General features: G+C 32.9%; 1 protein-coding gene across 1 annotated transcript in view; it reads left to right on the top strand.

The window, feature by feature from the left end:
- Positions 1-20,445, top strand: part of LOC308630506 (intermembrane lipid transfer protein VPS13C-like) — a gene marked incomplete at both ends in the record, with an annotated part of 188,708 nt that overhangs the window by 67,756 nt on the left and 100,507 nt on the right. The window contains 1 exon segment of the mRNA XM_081260612.1: positions 222-360. Coding sequence (XP_081116738.1) covers positions 222-360 — 139 coding nt within the window.

The following is a 20,445-nucleotide window of genomic DNA, read 5'->3' as shown; positions in this document are numbered from 1 at the left end:
AAGAGAATGCTCTTCCTGACGAGCAGGGAAAGGACCCCTTCAAGTCTCCATTGTCTTCCATCTTCCTCCTCCCACTCCTAGATGATACCCCAGTGATAACAGTGGTGATTGACAGGTACCTACAAATCTAAGGGAGGCAGCTTTCCCTCCAGAACACCTGGGATGCTAGAGTAGATAGGTGGAGATGAATCCTCATTGCTTTTGTTCATCTCCTCCTGCAGATACAATGGTGGGAATCTCATGGCAGAACAGGAAGGTGAAAACCCAAGTTTTTTGATTGGAGGACTGGGGAGAGAGGACCCAAAGAGCAAAAAGATTGTGGAAAAGAAAAAAGTCAAGGGGGTGATTGAACAAACTTGTGTATGAATTTCTGGGTTCACTTCTGAATTGTACATGTGTGAATCTTGACCCTAAACGGTATACTTCAGTGTAGATGGTCACCAAGGTCCAGACTTGCCATGCTGTCACACATGCAAGACAGATCAGAATAGCACAGCCAAGACTTTGAAGTCTGTACTGACATAGCTCATATAAGGCAGATTAGAACTTGTGGCCTGAACCTAACCTAGTTGATTGCTTATTTAAACAAACAAATAAAAATCAGCACTTTTTGCAGGGCTTATAGAAGTCCTGGAATCTCATAAAACAATAGTCAAAATGTCCAGGATACAATCCAAATTTGCTCAGCATTTGAAGAAACATAAAAATTCAATATTCAAGAGAAAAGATAATCAATAGGAGTGAACCTTAAGAAGAAGGCAGAGGTATTGGAAATATCAGAGAGATTTTAAGCAGCTCTTAAAACCATGCTTTAAGAAATAAGGTCAAATATTCTTGGCAAGGAAATAAAATATGTGAAAATGGTCCAAACAAAACTTAAGAACAGAGAAATACAATCTCTTTAAAAATTCACTAGATGGGCCCAATAGCAGAATGGACATGACATAAAAGAGCCAGTGAACTTGAGGATAGATCCATAGAAATAATTCAATTTGAACAACAGAGAAAAAAATTGGGAAAATGAAACAAACAAAAACCAGACCCTCAGGATTGGTAGGACGATATAAAAAGTGAAATTTGAATAACATTTTTGTGGATCAAAATATCTGTAAACATTGAGATTTTTAAAGCAGTTAAGTTCAGGGAAAGTCTTTGCTCTCCTTGAATAATTGCTGTGTTATTGCTCAAGCACAATGAGAAAAATACAGCATATCACCACATATTTCCCTCTCATTTTGTCTGTCAGGCCCAACTATAACTAAATTTGTCCCAACTTTTTTTCCCATCATTTATTTCCAGTTCAAAACGCAAGGGGGGTGGGGAAAGGAGGGGATAAGAAATTGGAAAAGCAGCAGCACTGTTTCTGTCCATAGGTGACTTGGTTATCTTCATAGAAAACCTTACAAAATGTAGGTAAAGTATCAGAACTAACAAGTGAATTTGGCAAGATTGATGGCTATCAGGACAATATTAAAAAATGAGTTCTATTTCAGTGGTTTGTGACTTTTCTGTCTTGCAACATTATGTTATAATAGAATATTCCTTACTGATGGTAAAATAATTGAATATAATTTAGAAAATGATACATGATCCAAAGGGATATAATCAGCTTTCACATTGATTATCTTGATTCCTCACTCAGAAATCCTTCTTTAGAATTCATGAATAAACTTCAAAATGTCTTTGTAAAATTTTAAGCTGCTGATTTGCAAAAGATGTGTTGGCTGAGTTTCACAGAGAAATAAAAATCAAAACAAAGACTTAAACAAGCAGTGGAATAAATACTTTCACATGAATTTTATAATCCTTTTAGTTTACCTGCAAACACTTCAAGTAAGATAATAATGAAATTCGTATAGTATTTTAATCTCTGTTCTTGATACTCTTAATAAACTTTTTCCTTGAAACAAGAAAAAAAATGACATATGAGTTTAACTTTAGGCTTAAAAAAAGAAGTACCTGACAGGTAGGTCTCACATCTGATCTCAAACTGGAATTAATTTAGAACATCACACTTTCCTTTGATTTAAATCTTTATAAAGCTTATTGCCTGTAAATAAAGTCAAGAAAAATACAGAAGAATTTGCCAAATTGGAGAAATGGATTCATGTTCAAGTAATAGTTGAAACTTATGATCAATGGAAAAAAGTTATTGAGGTTCTGATAAGTTCATGGTATCTCATATGAAGTCTAGTGAAGCACAAATTTTAAAAAAGAGAGAGAAAGAAAAGAAAAAAAGAAACCAAAAAGCAAACAAAAAATATGCTGGAGTTAAGAAAATCATAAAAATATTAGTTTTAACAAAACACTGGGGAAAATATAGATTTTTACCCAATAGAAGTAGATTAGTGCTTTGAAATGTGGTAACCTTGAGAAATAACCCTTGGGAGAACTCTAATGCTTGGTGATAATGTCAGCACTATTGAGACTACACATGGAGGCAATAACAGTAATATAACACACTTCATCAAGAAAAAAAATCTTTTTTTGTATAGTGAGACATCTTCATCTGTTAACAATAATGCTTTGGGTATAAAAACTAGCCACACCAAAAATCAATATAAGATGTAAATTTACAATATAAGATGTAAATTTGAGGGAGACTAAGTTTATTTTCAGTTATTGATGTAATACCCAAGATTGGTAAAATATACAGAAAATGATTTATTTTGACTCACATTTTGGTCTGAAGTGGAGGTTCTCAATTTGATGATGGTCTTTATTCTGGCAGGGTCTCCAGACTGTCCAGGGCATCATACTACAAGAGATAGGGAGTAAGAGAGAATTAGCCAAATTAGATTTTATAGCAGATTTGTTCTCTAGATAATCCATTAGTCCAGGAAACTTAAGTTAATTTGTGTTTGTTTGTTTTAATTTTACTACACGATGATACATCAGAGTTAAGAAAGTCAGATGAAAGTTAATATAAAAATACTCTGAGAAGTCAAAAGTATTGAGCAATACCAAGCTTAAAAAAAATGAACTGGAAGTTACCTTTCCATGACTCCCTGGGGGTGTGCCAGTGATCCGTTACTTAAAGAGAGCAAATCTATGGAATGTTGTGCTGACTTAACCAGAAGTCAGCATTATTCTCAATATAATTTTCCATGAAGCAGGTTGGCTTAAAACTAAAGGATTAAATAACTATAATGAAGTAAGCACTTCTTCAAGCATATTTTACAACTGTACTGCAGTTCAAAATATTTTCCACTGCTCCATATGTGTCCCTTGGGCTTTGAATGGAAAAAAAAAAGTAGAAAGAAGAAAGAAAATCAGCTTTATTTAAGTGTAGTGGTTTCTAATTTGTTAGATTACTTCTTTTATATAACTATCAATAAGAAACACATTTAAAATGAAGTACTTGTTCATGCCAAGGCACAATTCCTCAACTACACTGAGGATGTAACTCAAAGTTCTGGCTAAAAGTGATAATAATTTGCAAAGTTTTAAAAGTTAACAAAGTAAAACAAAGTGATAAAAATCATGAGTGGAAGATGTTTTCAGTTTTGCTTTTTAGTTACTCTGGCAGATGCAATATTGGCTTATTCTTTTTGCAGTAAATTAGATATGCAATTACTAGAAGCAAGAATAGATTTACATTATGTAAAAATGGTCTGCATAAGATTAATTACGAGTATAGAACTAAAAATGTGACAATATTGAAATAGCTGTCACCATGGGGACATTCAGATCCAAATGATTAAATTAGCCTTTTGGCCAGATGATAACTACTTTCCAGTCATCAGATTAGTAAAATGCACCAATAAAGAGTCATGATTTTTCTGAAATTAGGAGATAGATACCATCTTTTTTATATTTGTATGGTATGTCATTCGATTTTCTTTATGTATTATGAATTATTCTTTCTCTAACTTAGTCATATGGATTTATATGAAGTTCTCATAAGACAAACTAAAAATTTGTCCAGTTTCTTGTGACTTGGCTTCATATTTTCACTGTTAAGATTTATATCAGTTCTGTTTGGTTCAACTTAGATCAAATGCTATTTCAATTCTAATTGATTCACCTTGGGTATATTTTGAATTCTTTGGTCTTTTGAGACACATTTTGTATGTGTGAAACTGGAGACAATTTGAAATAGATTGTGATTCCCTTCTCTACTCTCTTTTTTTTTAAAGAGAGAGTGAGAGAGGGGGGAGAGAGAGAGAGAGAATTTTTAATATTTATTTTTTAGTTCTCGGCGGACACAACATCTTTGTTGGTATGTGGTGCTGAGGATTGAACCCGAGCCGCACGCATGCCAGGCAAGCGCGCTACCGCTTGAGCCACATCCCCAGCCCTCTCTACTCTCTTTGAATATGGCTATCTGCAGATCTCAAGCAGTCTCTATTCAGTGTGACATCTTCAGCAACCAAAGCACTGAATAAATATGCCTTGTGAATTGTTGTGTTACATAAAAAGTAATAAATATGTTTTAACTAAATAAGAGATGTGTTTTTATAAAATAACATGCCATTGTTCTAACATATTTCAGGTGCTATAAAGAAAACTTTACTCCTGGGCATAGTGGCACATGCCTCTCATTCTAGTCACTAGGATAGGTGAGGCACAAGGGTCATAAGTTTCAGGTCAGTTGGGTAACTTATTGAGATTCTGTCTTAAATTTTTAAAATAAATAAATAAATAAACTTGGGGTTGTAGCTCAGTGATAGAGTGCTTGCCTAGCAAGCAGGAGGCCCTGGTTTCAATTCCCAGTTTTGCAAAATAGAATAAGAAAAATTACTCTTATGAGTTTTCACCTTCACATTTATTCATCACTGTGTAGCAATGCTTTTTTAAAAATAAAAGTTCTAAAATTTAACACTACGAATATTACAAAAAATTTAAAATTTAAGGTGAATTTATCAATCAACATTGCAATGGCAGATAACTTTCTATATATGTTGTCACCAACTATTATTAACTATTTACCACACAGACTTGGTTCTAGGGTCTAGTATATACTAGTAACAAAAGAGATGAAATATCTGAAGCTTACATAATGGAGACATAATGTGGTAAAGAAAATAAGTAGATTACAACAGTAGATAAGAAAGTGAAAAACTGATATGAGGAAAAAATAAAGGAAAAGGCAAGTTTTGCTATGAAAATTAGAAGACAAGTCATTTAGAATTTGATTAAAGACCTAAAGGAAGGGAGACAGATATGGTGATATCTGCAGAAAGAATGTTCTGGAATACAGCACTCACAAGTGTAAAGGTCCTGAGGTAGGAGCATTTCTGGGGGAGTTGGGGTATAGATGATATGCCACTATGAATATATACTTATAAATGAGGTGGACAAATGTTAAAAAGTAAAAAATATGGAGAGATAAGAAAGGAATGAGCTCATATTAATGGAGTTAGAATTTTAAATTCATGAAGAAGAATTTTAAGTCATTGGAAAGACTTACTCTGAGAGACATGTGGAGCCATTACTCATTTTTGAACAAAGATGTGACAATTTGACTTATGGCATCTGTGTGTTGTAGATAAGATAAACATCCATTTATCTATATATCTATCAAGCTATCCATATGCATGCATTTTTATGCATATATATTAAAATTATTACACAAGCAACTGGATGTTATTTTTTGTTTTATTTTGTAATTTTATAAATTATAAGAGTTAAAGATTCTTATCACTACTACCACAACATTTAAGGTACTTAAAAGACCTTTCTGGCTGCTCTTATGAGAGGGAACAGCAGGGAACTGTGGGATATGCCTGTAATCCTAGATACTGAGGAGGCTGATGCAAGAGGATTACAAGTTCAAGACCAGACTGGGCAACTTAGGAAAATCCTGCCTCAAAACAAAACAAACAAACAAAGAAAAAATATGAAAAGGGCTGGAGATGTAGTTCAGTGGTAAATCATCCCTGGGTTTATCCCCAGTACCTAAGTAAATAAATAAATGAAACATAGGCTCACAAAGAAGAAACAGGATAAACAATGGCATATGTACATCAATTGACCAGGTATAAGATGACAGTGAGTTGGACCTGAGAGATGGTAATGTAGATATTTAGTAGTGATCAGATTCAAGTATTTTGAAGATACTGTCAATTGTCTGGATGATAAACATAAAAAAAAAGAAAAATCAAAAGCCATAGCAGAAGCTTTTGCACAAGCAAATATGAGAGCAGTCTCGTAGCTTAATGATATGTGGAGACTAGGAGAAGCAGCATAATGGTGCCATTGAGAGCTCCATTAGGGCAGATAACATTGAAACAATGCTTTGGAATTTGACATAGTACTATAATGGATATAGTAGAATTGTTGGATATAACCCTGGACTGGGGAAGAGAGGTTTGAGTCAGAAATTCAAATCTATGACAGTCATATTTGTATACAGCAAAACTGTTACCCAGATAAGATCACTGGGAGATTATAGAAAGATCAAAAAGCAATCAACTAAATGCATAACCATCCCACATACAAAATTTGGGACATGTGAAGCTTTTTAAAATTAGAAAAATAAAGTGAAAGCAGTAGAAGAGGCTTACTCAAAAATAATTTCCATCAAAATTAGATAAAGTCAGTACAGCAAGATGAGAAAATCAGCTTTGCCCAATAGTAAGGACAGGTCAAGTGTTTATAGTGATAGCTATCCATGGAGCGTTAAGGGATTTTTCATGAAAAGCCTTAAAGAAATTAGTTTAAGAGAGAATGAGAAGAGATAAAAGCTGAGATTCTATAAACAACTCTTCCAAGAAGTTTTACTATAAAGAGGAACAAAGAAATAATACAAAAACTGGAGGAAATGTAAGTGAAAAAAAGGTTTTACAGCTTGTTGCCATCAAGGAATAGTCTGATTTCAATCAGTCTTTTAGTTCAGAAGCTGAAAGAAATGTCTAAAAGTGAGGTCGATGAAATAACTCATGAGTTTTACAGACTCCAGTGAAAAGGTTTTAGGAGTTAGTGGCAAATGGGAAATGAATCCAGAAAGAGGGATTTTAAAACAATAATCAGATGTTTAGGGCAAGGGGAGGATTTCTGGGAGGTAGTAATAACTTTTGTTTTAACATTGTTACAATTTAGCATAATTAGATCTTTAAATTCAGATACTTTCTGTTTCCTCAGGTTTTGAAAAACTAATTTGTTTTCCCAAATACCAGGAATATGATTTATTATCAGTATTATAAAGTTGGGGTTTTTATTGTTTTGTATTATTTTGGTAAATTTAGCTGAATTGTTGTGTGGGTACAGAAGTGCTAGAAATTAGTGATTTTGCAAAAAACCCAGAAACTGTTTTGTGCACATTTTTCAAGTAATTGCTTATGAGGGTTATGCTTTGCATTTATTCTGTCTTGTTCAGCATCTATCATGTTTTAAATTTATAATTTGTAAGGCTCAGTTTAGCAGCAGAGTTGACATTGCCAGGAAAATATGGGGAATGTGATCTAGGATAATCTGCAGGATGAAATAAAATATGGGAGTCTAAATATCATTATATACCCATGGCATATGTACTAAGTGACAGGCCTGTGGGGTATGGGTGTGTGAAATTAATCTGCTACAAATAAATCAATCTAAGAGAATAAAGAGTCTGACTTCAACAGCCCTGTCTATTGTCACCAGAATGCTACTTTTTTTTTTTTTTTTTGTAAAGCATCAGGGTGATCTTGCAAAAACTTTGAGGAGAGGTACAGTTAAGCCAGTGAAGGTTGGCTTTGGACTTTTCATAGTTGGGCCTCAGCTTCCTGAGTAGCTGGGATTATACTGCACCTCTGCAGAAGCTTTCCCTTTTAGACTGCTGTTATGGTAACAAAAACATTGACTTCTCTCACATTAAATGTAAGCCCTTACTACATGAAAATGTCTAAATTTTTATATTGTTAAAAATAAGTTAAAATAAAACATAGTTTTAAAAAAAGACAAACATTTTAAAGAGAGAAAATGATTTGTTTGCAACTCATGGGAAAAAGAAAAAATACACATAATGATATTTTTAAAAATCATATCAATAATACATAGTTGATATAAATTTCATAGATAATCGACAAACATTATCTAAACAATTTTTCTTAAATTTTCTGTTAATTCGAACAAAGTTCTTTCTCCAACAGCAAAAGACCCTTCACACCACAATGCATAGTTGAGAAGCTATAGAATGGATTTGGGCTCTAAGACATCCCCTCAGCTAGGGGTCATGGGCAGTGAATAAGCAGGATGCCCAATCTCTTTCACAATCAAGGATACCCATTAGAGCAAGATATTTGTTCCCAATCCTTCTCAAGACTCAGATGCTTAATAATTCTGAGTATTGGGAAGTTTGCTTGGGTAGATGGTTGTTATAAATGAAAAGAGCTGTGGTAATAACTATCAGAATTTTAATATAAAAACACATTATTTGATTCAGTCATTCCATATCCATATATGTCCTGTAAATAAAATTCCATATGTATGCAAATGCATACAGGAATGTACAGCTTATTGTGGCATTACACTTGAAAGCAAAATTTGGAACAGTAGAGAGCTGGTTCAATAAATCACTGTTCACCTACTTAGTGGAGTTTTATTGATACACACATATATAAAAACACACAAATGTAGTAACTTTCTTATAATTAAATCTGACTTACTTCTAAAAAATGCAGAATACATTTTGCATTTCAGTGTGTTAAATAAAAATAACAGGAGCCAAGTTTGTATAATGCAATTTCATTATAGACTAAAACATATTCTTATTTACCTTACAAAAGAATATTTAACAAGATTAATTTTAAAGGTATGTAATTTAAAACCTGCCATGAGAAGAATATGCTTTACTGTGTTAATTTTGATTTAAGTAAAGCAATATTTCGATTGGATATTCTAATTAAAATGCTATGGCAGTATTGCATATTGCATAGAGCATTACGTGTTTTTTTTTTTTGTTGTTTTGTTTTTGGTTTTGGTGCTGGGGATCCAATATTGGGCCTTGCAATCAGCCTTCTCTAGAGCCATGTATTATATTTCTATTTAGCATAATATCTCTTTGTCTAATTTTTTTTATTACAAGTGTTCCAAAACTAAAATTAACCCAACACATAAAGACATTTCAAAATAGCAAATTGCTTCCTTTTATAAATATACATTAAAATAAATTATGACATGTAAAGAAATAACATACTTTCTACCTATCCTTTTTTTTTAATCTTATATCTATTTTAAACATTTCACAATACAGCACAAATGTAAGCAGTGTAAGAATTCTCAGTTTACTATTTGTTGGGGTAAACATTGGTTAGTTCCTAGGAAGTTTTGTTATTCCTGAAAGTGAGATAAGAAGGACTTCACAGAAGGCAAAAAACAGTAAGGAAAAGGGAACCTGGCCACTTTCTTTGTCTCCAATCTTTAGGTGGGGATCAAAGCAGAAGGACCTTGGTAGTAAAGTAAAGGGATGTACTACTTGTGAAACACCTGAAGAAATCCATCTGTGCAGAAGACACACAACCTGTCCTGCATACATTACCCGCTCTTGTAGGCAGGGTAATGCCCTCCATATTATCGCGGCCTGCCCCATAGAAAAATAAGTGAGTATTAAAATGTCCAAATCCTTTTCACTGAATCACCCAAGTTCTTTCTTTGATAGCAGTAAGCAATATTTAGGGCTTTTGTAGCTTTGTAACACATTGCATCCCGTTATCCAGTCGGTCTCTCTTATCACTTGTTTGGATCCCTGTCCCGCCATACCTCACTCCTTTTCTTATAGTGCATTTTCTAAACAGTCCTCTAGAGTGACTTCACTAATTTTTTTTTTAAATCATGGTACTGTCCATTTAAAGGCCTTCATTGGTTCCCAACAACTTTCAGATTTTTTTTTTTTTTTTGTACCTGGGATTGAACCCAGGGGTGCTTAACCATTGAGCCATATCTCCAGCCCTTATGATATTTTATTTTGAGACAAGGTCTTGCCAAGTTGCTCAGGACCTTCTTAAATTGCTGAGGTTGGATTTGAACTCAAGATTCTCCTCCCTCATCCTCCCCAGTCACTGGAATTACAGACGTGAGCTATCAGGCCCTACCAGATGAATACTTATATTTGTGCATTGCACTCTTTATGATCAGAGTCTGCCTTGTATGTCCAAAATTGCTATTTCTTCCTTGATATTTCAGAAGAAAATTCCTACCTTTCTGAGGTACTTTATGTGAGACTTGCTTCTCGTCCAAGACAAACTAGCTCACACCTGGGATCAGTCAGTAATGTTCCCTTAGCCTAGGAATTGCTTAGTATCTCTTCTTATACTGTTACCTCTTCCACACTGCATAGCTAATCACTCCCTATGTTATCATGTTCACTTCAGTGCCACTCCTCAGAGAGGACCTGTTGATCACCACACACCAGTCTTGGTGAAGCACTTTCCCCTGTGTTTTGGGAAGCCCATGTATAGTTAGTAGCTCCAATTTAACACATACCAAAGTCTTTTATGGTTTTTATGGTTCTCTGCTTATCTCTTTCTATCCTCCACTGAAGTTCTCAGCAGTAGGAACTCTAATTCATATTTGTACTTCCAGAAATTTGCCCCATGCATGACCAGAAACAAGTACAATATTAAAATATATTAGATAAATGAATTATTTCTTGGATGACCTTTCAAATTCTCAAAGAAAATTTCAAAGGAGAATCTGAAAAAAAAAACACTAAATAAGTGGTAGAGAAGTATTTTTCAAAGTGAAATCAGAGAGTTTCATAGAGTCCTTGTAACTAATCATATTGTAGACCATCCATAATACCTTCCTCTATAAATTCAGAATGGATGTTAACATATAAAACTTTCTTAAAAGTCTAGAAATAGAGGGGAGTAGGAGGGGGGATAGGAAGGGCAGTAGAATAGAATATTCATTATGATTGCTGCATGTATGTAGGTGACTCTATGACCAGTGTGATTCTGCAATCTCTACAATTACAGAAATGAGACATTATACCCCAATGATTTAAATGTATGAATTGCCAAGATCATTGTAATGTCATGTGTAGCTAATAAAAATAAATAAATTTAATTAAAAAAAGTCTAGAAATAGCCAGGCACAATGGCACACGCCTATAATCTCAGTGGCTTAGCAGGTTGAGGCAGAAGGGTCGGGAGCCAGCCTCAGCAACAGCAAGGCTCTAAGCAACTCAGTGAGACCATGTATTTAAATAAAATACAAAAATAGAGCTGGGAATGTGGTTCAGTGGTTGAGTTCCCTGAGTTTCATCCTCCATACCAAAAAATAAATAAAAATATCTAGAATTAAAAGAATTGTGTTACCCTTGTTCGCATCTACTTTAACCACCATTTTTAACAGTTCTTTATTGTGCATCTATTGACATACCATAGATTATTATAGCTTAAACATACTTTATGAAGTATTATACTTTAGGGATGTGTGCCTTTTACTTTTTCATTTACAGATAAAAATATCTGGGGAGTGAGAAGTAGAATTCTCTTGGTTACTTAAAAATGAATATCTTAAAAGTGTGATTTTCAATATAAGTTAGAATTGTAGGGAAGTTAAGCAAAGCACAAAAATATTTACAGGCATATATTGAAGTCTTTGTAATTCTGATACACACTTTCCATTACATAATATGCTGAATGTATGTCATGATGATCAATTTTTATGCTGATTCTACAATCAATGTTCTCAAAAATTCTCAGAACTATGTTGAGAAACATTTTATAAAATTGAAAGATGAGGGATTCTGTCCCAAGCAATATGAATAAATTTTGTTGACATTTGATTTACACAGAACATTTTGTATTTGTACCTGGGATCAAATCCAAGGCCTAACGCATGACAGGCAAGCAAGCACTCCACCCCTGTGTCACATCCCTGATCCTATAGTGGCATTCTTTAATCAACATTCTTTTATTTTAAAATGTGTTATTACCCATATTCCTAAATGAAAGAAAGCATCAAGCAAACAATAGGGATTTTTGATTGCTGACATTCTGTTGTAGACAACTGATTATAGTAAATAGGATATAACACACAAAAGAGAAAACAAAGCATGGTATGGAATCTCAGCTTTAAGAGCCTATTATGAAGTCCTTGTTTAATAGATAAAAGTGAGTGCATCCATGCATATTTGTGGACAGTGGAACAAAAGGATAAGACAAGATAAATTCGAAGTGGTACATGATAGGATTGAAACAAAGAAAACAAAAACAGCCTGTGACAATTTCCTGTCAGAATAATTTCTTTCATTTGTTTATGCTGTGAGTCTAAGTATTAATATAGGTATTGTAACACATTTCTCGTTAATATCATTGCAGCATTATCACCTCACACAAATTTCAAGGAACATTAAATACATTTTTATTTTTTTAGAGAAAGAGCAATAGCCACATATTTGGAGGTTGTTTCCAAATGTACTTTAAGAAATTCTATCTTTCAATTCTGACAATTTTAACTTTTGTTACTGTTATAAAAATACAATTAATGTAGATTCCTAACAATGGGTAATATTTAATTGCCTCTATTGTGTTATATAATAACTGTTGTAATTATATGAGTTGAAAGAATAAATTCCAAACCTGTGATACACTAGAAAAAATATATTCTATATTTTAATTTATAATTTTCTTTGTTAACACAGTTTATAAGTACTTTCTGTCAATAAATCTAAAACCTGTTTTTTTATTATAAATACATATGCATATGTGCATATGTATGTGTATATGTGTTATACATATATTATATCCTTGATATAAGAATATCTCCTTCATTAGAACCAAATGATATTAGCTGAAACTATGATACATGAAAATAAAGTTGCTTGATAATTAGGTCTTCTTCAGTATTCTTGGAAGGCTGGTTTCAGGGTTTTATTCCCTGAGATAAAATCCACTGATGCTTAGGAACCTTATGCATAATAACATATAAGTATAACCTTATGCTTATCAACTGTACATACCCTTTTCTATACTTTAAATCATCTCTGGATTACTAGTAATACCTAATACAATGTAAATGCTTTGTTATTTGTTATTAGACTTTTTTTATTTAGGAAATAATGAAAAGAAAAAATCTATACATATTTAATATGAATGCATTTTTTCAAACCTTTTCAATCTATAGTTGTTTGATCTGTGTATATGGAATGCATACATATGTAGAACTGACCACCTGATAATAGTATACTTGAGGATGCTCATGAACAATTTATTAGCTAGTATTGTTGTCATGAAAACAATTTTATATAATACTGTGATTTTTTTGCAGGTAATTCTTAAATACTTTGGGAGATTTTTAGAAGATAATGAGGAAATTCCATAAACTATAAAGTAAATGATTCCCTTAGAATATTACATATCTAATAAGTAGAGAAATAGCCCAAGTCTGGTGTTTTAAATAAAAACAATTAGCACTGGAATTCCTCACAGTGTAGTATTTTTTAAAGCTACTCAACAATTCCCAATTGATTTCTTAAAATAAATTGGAAATTATACCAAAAAGTTTGAGAAAAATTATTTAAAATAAGATTCTAACAATAGTCCACTGTCTTCAAATTAATAAACTAATTTACCCTACATATGATTGTGATTTTTTTTTAACTTAAACTTTCAGATAATTTTCTTTCCTATTTTTAATTATTATAAATTTAACCAAATCCAAGTTAAATTTGGCTAATAAAATATTAGGTTAGTGCCATTATGAGAACTGTCTAAAAAATTAAGAGCAATCATAATTTACATAATTTTAATCATTTAAAGAAAAAAACACACTTTAGTTTTATACTTTCTTTGATTTTCTCTATTTTACTATAGTTAGAAAATTAAAAGCGAGTAAAAGACATGTTTATCTGATTCTAGAGATGTAATTGCTTTATATTCATGTACTTTTTGTTAAAAACTTAGATTTTTGAGAAATTGGTCAGTCTGAAGTTCTCAACTTTTCAGAGACTTCTAGTTATTCTGATCACATTTTGAATAAATAATTTGTAAGGTCTTTTTACGAAATTAATCTTTATATAGTTGGTGGTTAGTACTAATCAGAACCAGATGTTGTACAAGTAAAACTGATTTTGTATGATTATGTATCACAAGGTAAAAAAACAAATAGACTCAATAGGAAAGAGTGAAGAGAGAAAATATGAAAAGTTAGAAATGGAACCATTCTAAATTATCAGAACTGTGGCTGATACACAGCCCATTCAGAAGTCAAGTGCATTCCAGCACCATTTATATTTGAATGTGTGAATTGCCATTTTTCCTAACACTTTCAAAAACAGGTGCATAGTGATTTGTTATTAGCAATGTATACCACTCCAAAATAAAGTTTAGATGCAGGATGGCTGAGTAATGATGGTGATAAATCTATTAATTTGAAGCTGGCAGAATATCATTATCATTGTTTTTATTTAATAGTGGAGAACAAAGTTTTTGAAATTGATCCCAGGTAATGAATAATGATAATTGAGCTAATATTGAAATTTACATAGAATGATAAACTGAAAATCCATAATTCACTAGTCAAATGCAAAAAGTATTTCAAAATTTATTTTATAGATAGTCTTCCAAATATAATTTATAATTTATAATTTAATTCATATAGTAGATTAGTTTGCATTCTCTAGAGAAGAAAAAACAATATTAAAATAGATACATATATATGGGCTATAGCTGTAGCTGAGTGGCAGAGCACTTGCCTCACATGCATGAGGCACTGGGTTCGATCATCAGCACCACATAAAAATAACAAGTAAAACAAAGGCATTTTGTCTATGTACAACAAAAAAAATTTTAAATAGATATATGTGTGTAACTTTTTATCACTACTGTAAACTTTTTTTTTTTGGGGGGGGGGTTGGGGGTGGGCCGGGACTGAAATAAAGGGTATTTGACCACTGAGGCACATCCCCAGCCATATTTTGTATTTTATTTAGAGACAGACCCTCATTGTGTTGCTAAGCGCCACAATTTTGGCTTTGCCTCAAAATTTGCCTCAGCCTCCCGAGCTGCTGAGATTACAGGCATGTGCCCCTGTATCCCACCAACTACTGTAAACTTTTGACTCACGTGATTATGGAGGCTGAGAAGCTCCAAGATCTGCACCAGACATGCTTGAGACCAGGGGAGTCTATATTTTCAGTCTAAGACACAAAAGACTGGAGTGGAATGATGTTCCTGTTCAGTACAATTAGGCAAGAAGAAATACTTACTTTTTTTTACTAAGTATTTTATTTTGTTTAAGACTTCAATAAATTGAATAAGGTTCACTCAAATAGGGGAGGCCAATCTGCTTCACTGAGTCTATTGTTTAAATGTTATTCGAATTCAGAAACTTTGATGGAGACATCCTATTATTTTTTTCTATTAGAAATAATGTCCTAAAACTATGGTTGCCTTATATCCTCATCAATTTAATACATAAAATTAACCAGACATAATCATATTATTTCACATTTTATATAATACATATGATTTTATTAATTTTTCTCAACACATTTTTTTTTGCACCAGGGATTGAACCTAGGGACAATTAGCCACTGAGCCACATTCCTAGCTTTTGTTTTTTTTTAAACTTAGAGAAAGGGTCTCACAGAGTTGCTTAGGGCCTCACTAAGTTGCTGAGACTGGCTTTGAATATTTGATCCTCCTGCCTTAGCCTCCCAAGCCACTGGGACTATAGGCATGTGCCACTGTACCTGGCCCTCAGCTCAGTTTTAACAATAGTAATTTAAAATGACAATTTGTAAGGCTAATTTTTCTTTTTAACTCCAAAATTTTCAGAGTATTTTTGTCAACCTGCACTACAATATATGTTCATGTATTTTAACACTAAATTCTATAACTTGGGGTTATATTTTTTATTTGGTTTAATAGTATAAGATGCTTATATACATGTATATTTCTCTATGAAAAATGGAAAAATGTAATGAAAGATAGAAACAGAGATTAAAAGCTTTTTGCTATTGCTTTTCAAATGCATTGTGTTTTGAATTGATATTCCTCATACAAGATATTATAAACTTGGAAAACACTTTCCCTTAGTAATACAAGGTACTAGGCGGTTGATTTCAAAATAATTCCACAACAACAAATTTAATCCATTTTATAGCTGAACAAAAACATTATTTTCACGAAAGCTCAATCTTTCTTCCATTCATTTTTTCTATAAAAAAGGCTTTGGCCTGTGTTTTATTTCAGGCATTATAGCTAGGAAGTCACACTTGTCTACAAAGGAAAAGATATTCCTCAGGTAATGAAGAGAGCCTTCCCTTTGTTCTGAGCTGTTACTTCTGTATTTTTCACTTTATTGAATCAGGGGTGGTGGAGAGATGAAATCTGAATCATGGAATTGGTAAGAGAATCCTAAAACTACTTTGGTTTACTTACTTTGGGGATATAAGAAGTTGAGTATCTCTGCTATATTAACATGCACTGTGCCACATCAACAAACATTGAGAACATTGTATTGAACAGCAACTGCTGAATTTCTCCATGTTCTTTTTGGGTTAACTAAATTTTGTTTCCCTAAGGAAGATAAATTCATTGAACTAGATATATAGAAAGTGTGCCCATATATCAAATAAGTAGATATTAGGAAGTCATAAGGAAATGATGAAATAAAGAATAACCTGTTTCCACTGAGCCCAGCTTGTGGTAGTAGGCACAGTGAAGAAATCCATAAATAGCTTCAGACATCCTATACTGTTGACGTATTCATGTGTCTTGGTCAGAAAATGCTTTTGGACTTATTCTTGACTTCCCACTTGAAACACTGGAAAGTTTGGAGCACAGTAATTGCAAATACAATTATAGCTGCCTATTTTGTAAAGAAGTTTCATGGATTTCACATGCTTGTCAATTATTGAATTGGAGTATCTAACTGAAAACAAAGCAGTAGCACATATAATAAACTTGAGCAAAACTTCCTTTCTTCCTTTCCTTTTTAGATATAATGCAAATTCATTCAGGACATAGGGGTGTGTGTGTGTGTGTGTGTGTGTGTGTGTGTGTGTGTGTACTTTATTATTATAACATATAGTATATAATATAATTATATATATATATATATATATATATATATATTGCATCATATATAGACATGTATTTGTATATGTGTACACAAACACACACACTCACACATTCTATTGGTTCTTACTCTTCAGGAATAATTTTTTTTCCTCCAAGAATTTTTTACAGTGCTTAGAGTTGTTTTTGATGTTGGTAACTATTGAAGATGTTACTACTGGCAAGTACTGTGTAGAAAATAAGAATGCTGCTTCACATTTTATAAAGCACAGGATGGCCTCCTACAACAAAGAATTGTCCAGTTCAAAATATCAAGAGTGAGGTTCACAGTCTAATAAATCTGAGAGCTATGTACAATAAAACTATAATTTGTTATATATATATATATATATATATATATATATATATATATATATATAGTATTTTGGGGTAAAAGTAACCAAATGATTTCCTTAGAATTAATTGCTTTTAGCAAATCCATTTAAAGAAAGCAGAAATCTCAAACATTTTTTGATGAATCTTTACATGAAAATTACATTTTCCTTAAATGCCCTGAAAAAATTGAAACGATGCTTGGAGCACTATGTCAAGTCTAAGACATCTTCTCATTATCATGAACTCTGTTTTTTACAACTAGGAAATGAAGCTGCACCATTTAAAACATATATTTGCTAAGTGTGAAGTGGATTCAAATATTTTTTATGCTACATTTTACTATGCAACGATTTTAAAAAGAGCAGTTTGGGGCTCACATCAAACTTATTTTTGGAGCTGTGTGATTATTACATTAGTGGTTCACATGTTTCAGAACACAATCATTAAGATAAAATTAATCATTTTCATTAACTCCCTGTGATTATTTGGAGTCATTTCAGAAAAGATCAGTATTGAAGATTAGTTCCCCAATAAATCAGTCACAAAGTTACTAACATATATTAGATTTATTTTTTTGTCCTATGTCATTTTGTTTCCTAAGTACCTATTTAGGTTAAAAAAAAAGCAAAAATGTAGCAATCTTAAAATAGCAGTAACTTGCTGTGGAATTATTGGAGACAAGATTAATATATGATCACTTGAAAAGATCCAGAGACAGAATACAGGGAAGGTAAAATTCCATTATGCCAATGGGGAGAAAACTAGACTGGAAAGCTGACCTGTGGTAAGGAAAAAAAAAGCCCTTGGCCAGACACCAGATTTTACACTTCCTAAGATAAAGTACGTTTTATTTTCAATTCAGACCAAAGTAGTTTCCAAAGCAAGGAGTTAAATAAAAGTTAGATAATATAAATTAAGATATTAGGCAAACTGAGACAGGGAAAGAAAAAAGACAGAAGGTTACTCAGGTAAGATATTGGAGTTCCTTTTTCTGGAGACTCTGAGGAATTATGTAAAGCAAGCCTTCATTTTTTTTTTTATCCTATGAGACAAGAAATTTGAAGTACCTGTAAAATCAAATCCCTTTCTCTTCTTCAACTTACCCTTCCCACAAGCTGAACAATCAATCGCCTGTGAGGTATCAGGCAAAGAAAACCTCTCAGGCATAGAAGCAGAGATATGCCTGAACAGGGAATGTTGGCAGCAGCTGGGGAAGAACTCAGAAGCAGCCAGAGGTGAAATAGAGACAAGGTACCTAAAATATCTACATAATGAATTTAAGATATTCCTTAAAATAATTAAACCATTATTTACAATTAAGAAAAAAACAAAAAAAGACTCTACATGGGAAAGAAACTGAAGCTCACAGATGAATTAATCCTTAATTCACATAAATATATATGATGCATTAGCCAAATCTGAAGTACAGATTTCCAAAGCTCCAATTTCATGCTGTTGATTTTTGCACTTGACTTCACTATGAAGTACACTGAAGAGAGAACCATGACTAGTGCTATACTAGGAGAAATATTGAGTCCATAAATGGGATGAAATGAAAAAGATTAATTTAAGGAATTTGTTAGGAATGGTGAAGACAAAGGGCAGCATTTGGTTCAGGGATCATCCCAATTCTTATAACACTTAAAAATGCATGTGAACGACTGGCCATCCCAACTTCCACTGTTCCTGAGCACTATGAGAAAGATCTGGGGAAAGGGGCGGTTTTGTAAAACCAAGTAACTTGCCATAATCACTTGCTTGCAAGGAAGAATAACACTAGATCAGGGATTTTCTAGCTTCTGAAAAGGTGGGAATTAATAGATTTCTTGTATAGAAGAGAAGAAAGTAGGAGACTGATAAAAATGGAAGACAGAGCCTACTACTGAGCTTTATATATTTTGCACAGAAACCCTATACTGATTCTGGAATAAATTCAGTGCAGAAATGAAAAATCATGCAAGGAAACAATGGTATAGTAAACATTTAGCCAGAGAATGAAGGAAGAGGATAATGGGACTCCTGATAAAAATCACAGATATTATTGAAACTCATTATCTCTCTTACTTTAGTACCTTTTAAGAGAGTTGTCATAGCATGTTCCTGTGAGGTCAACAGAAGAGGCTTATAAAAGATGGTAAATTCAGAGGCTCTCTTATAATAATAGGTGCACTTCTCTGTTCAGTGAGTTTCCTACTTTATAATTTTATTGATGTTTTCTTCCCCTAACCCAAAACATTATTATTACACTGAACATATATGCTTGTCTTGTGTAATGGCGAAAGGACCACTGTTATGAGGAGATGAGTGATGCACAATCTACTAGAAGTCAGTGCAAATATTCTCCCAATTAACTCTATTTTATATATTCTTCATTAATAGCATATGTCTTGGATCTTTTGCATTATGGTTTCCAGTTCTTTCCACATTCTTTCTTCTATATGCCTTTTGAATATGTCACTTGAGCTGAATGCTCAGTTAACTGAAATTTATCTTCAAACTATTTGTTCACTTTTTCAAATATTAATCTCATTTCTCTTTAGCCAGACTCCAGCGCTTGCCTTTATTTATCCAGCAGAGGCCACCTATAGCTGGTGGTGAGCTTTTTTTAAATTCCTTTTTCAATTAACAACAACCATACCATCATTCCATTACTCAGACACCTTAAAAAGGAATGTTCTAGAAAACTTGCCCTGGTTTTCTGTCTTGAGTAGTCTTCAAAATTTTTCTGCATGTTGCCAAAGAAGAGCTGAAGTGCTATGTTGGGGGCAGCTCTGCAAACAGAATGAGTGAGAAACTCTGAGCCTCCCAATAAGTAGGTAGCTGTTGCTTTGCTCTAATTTTTTAGAGCAAAGCAACAGCTACCTACTTTTGCTTTGCTCTAATTCACCACAATTCCCAAACTTATGAACTATTTTCCAATGAGCCAGTCCAGGAAGTGGTATCAAGTATGAAATACATTTAAGGCAGATTTAAAAGCCTTTTGAGAGCTGGGGTTGTGACTTAGTGGAAGCACACACATCTGGCATGTGTGGAGCTCTGAGTTCGATCCTCAGCATTATATATAAATAAATAAAATAAAGGCATTGTGTCCATCTACAACTAAAAAAAAAATTAAAAA

The sequence above is a fragment of the Spermophilus citellus genome, assembly GCF_964194105.1.
Source record: "Spermophilus citellus genome assembly, chromosome: 11".
In the NCBI taxonomy this organism is placed as follows: Eukaryota; Metazoa; Chordata; class Mammalia; order Rodentia; family Sciuridae; genus Spermophilus; species Spermophilus citellus.
This window is presented reverse-complemented; position numbering and strand designations above follow the sequence as displayed.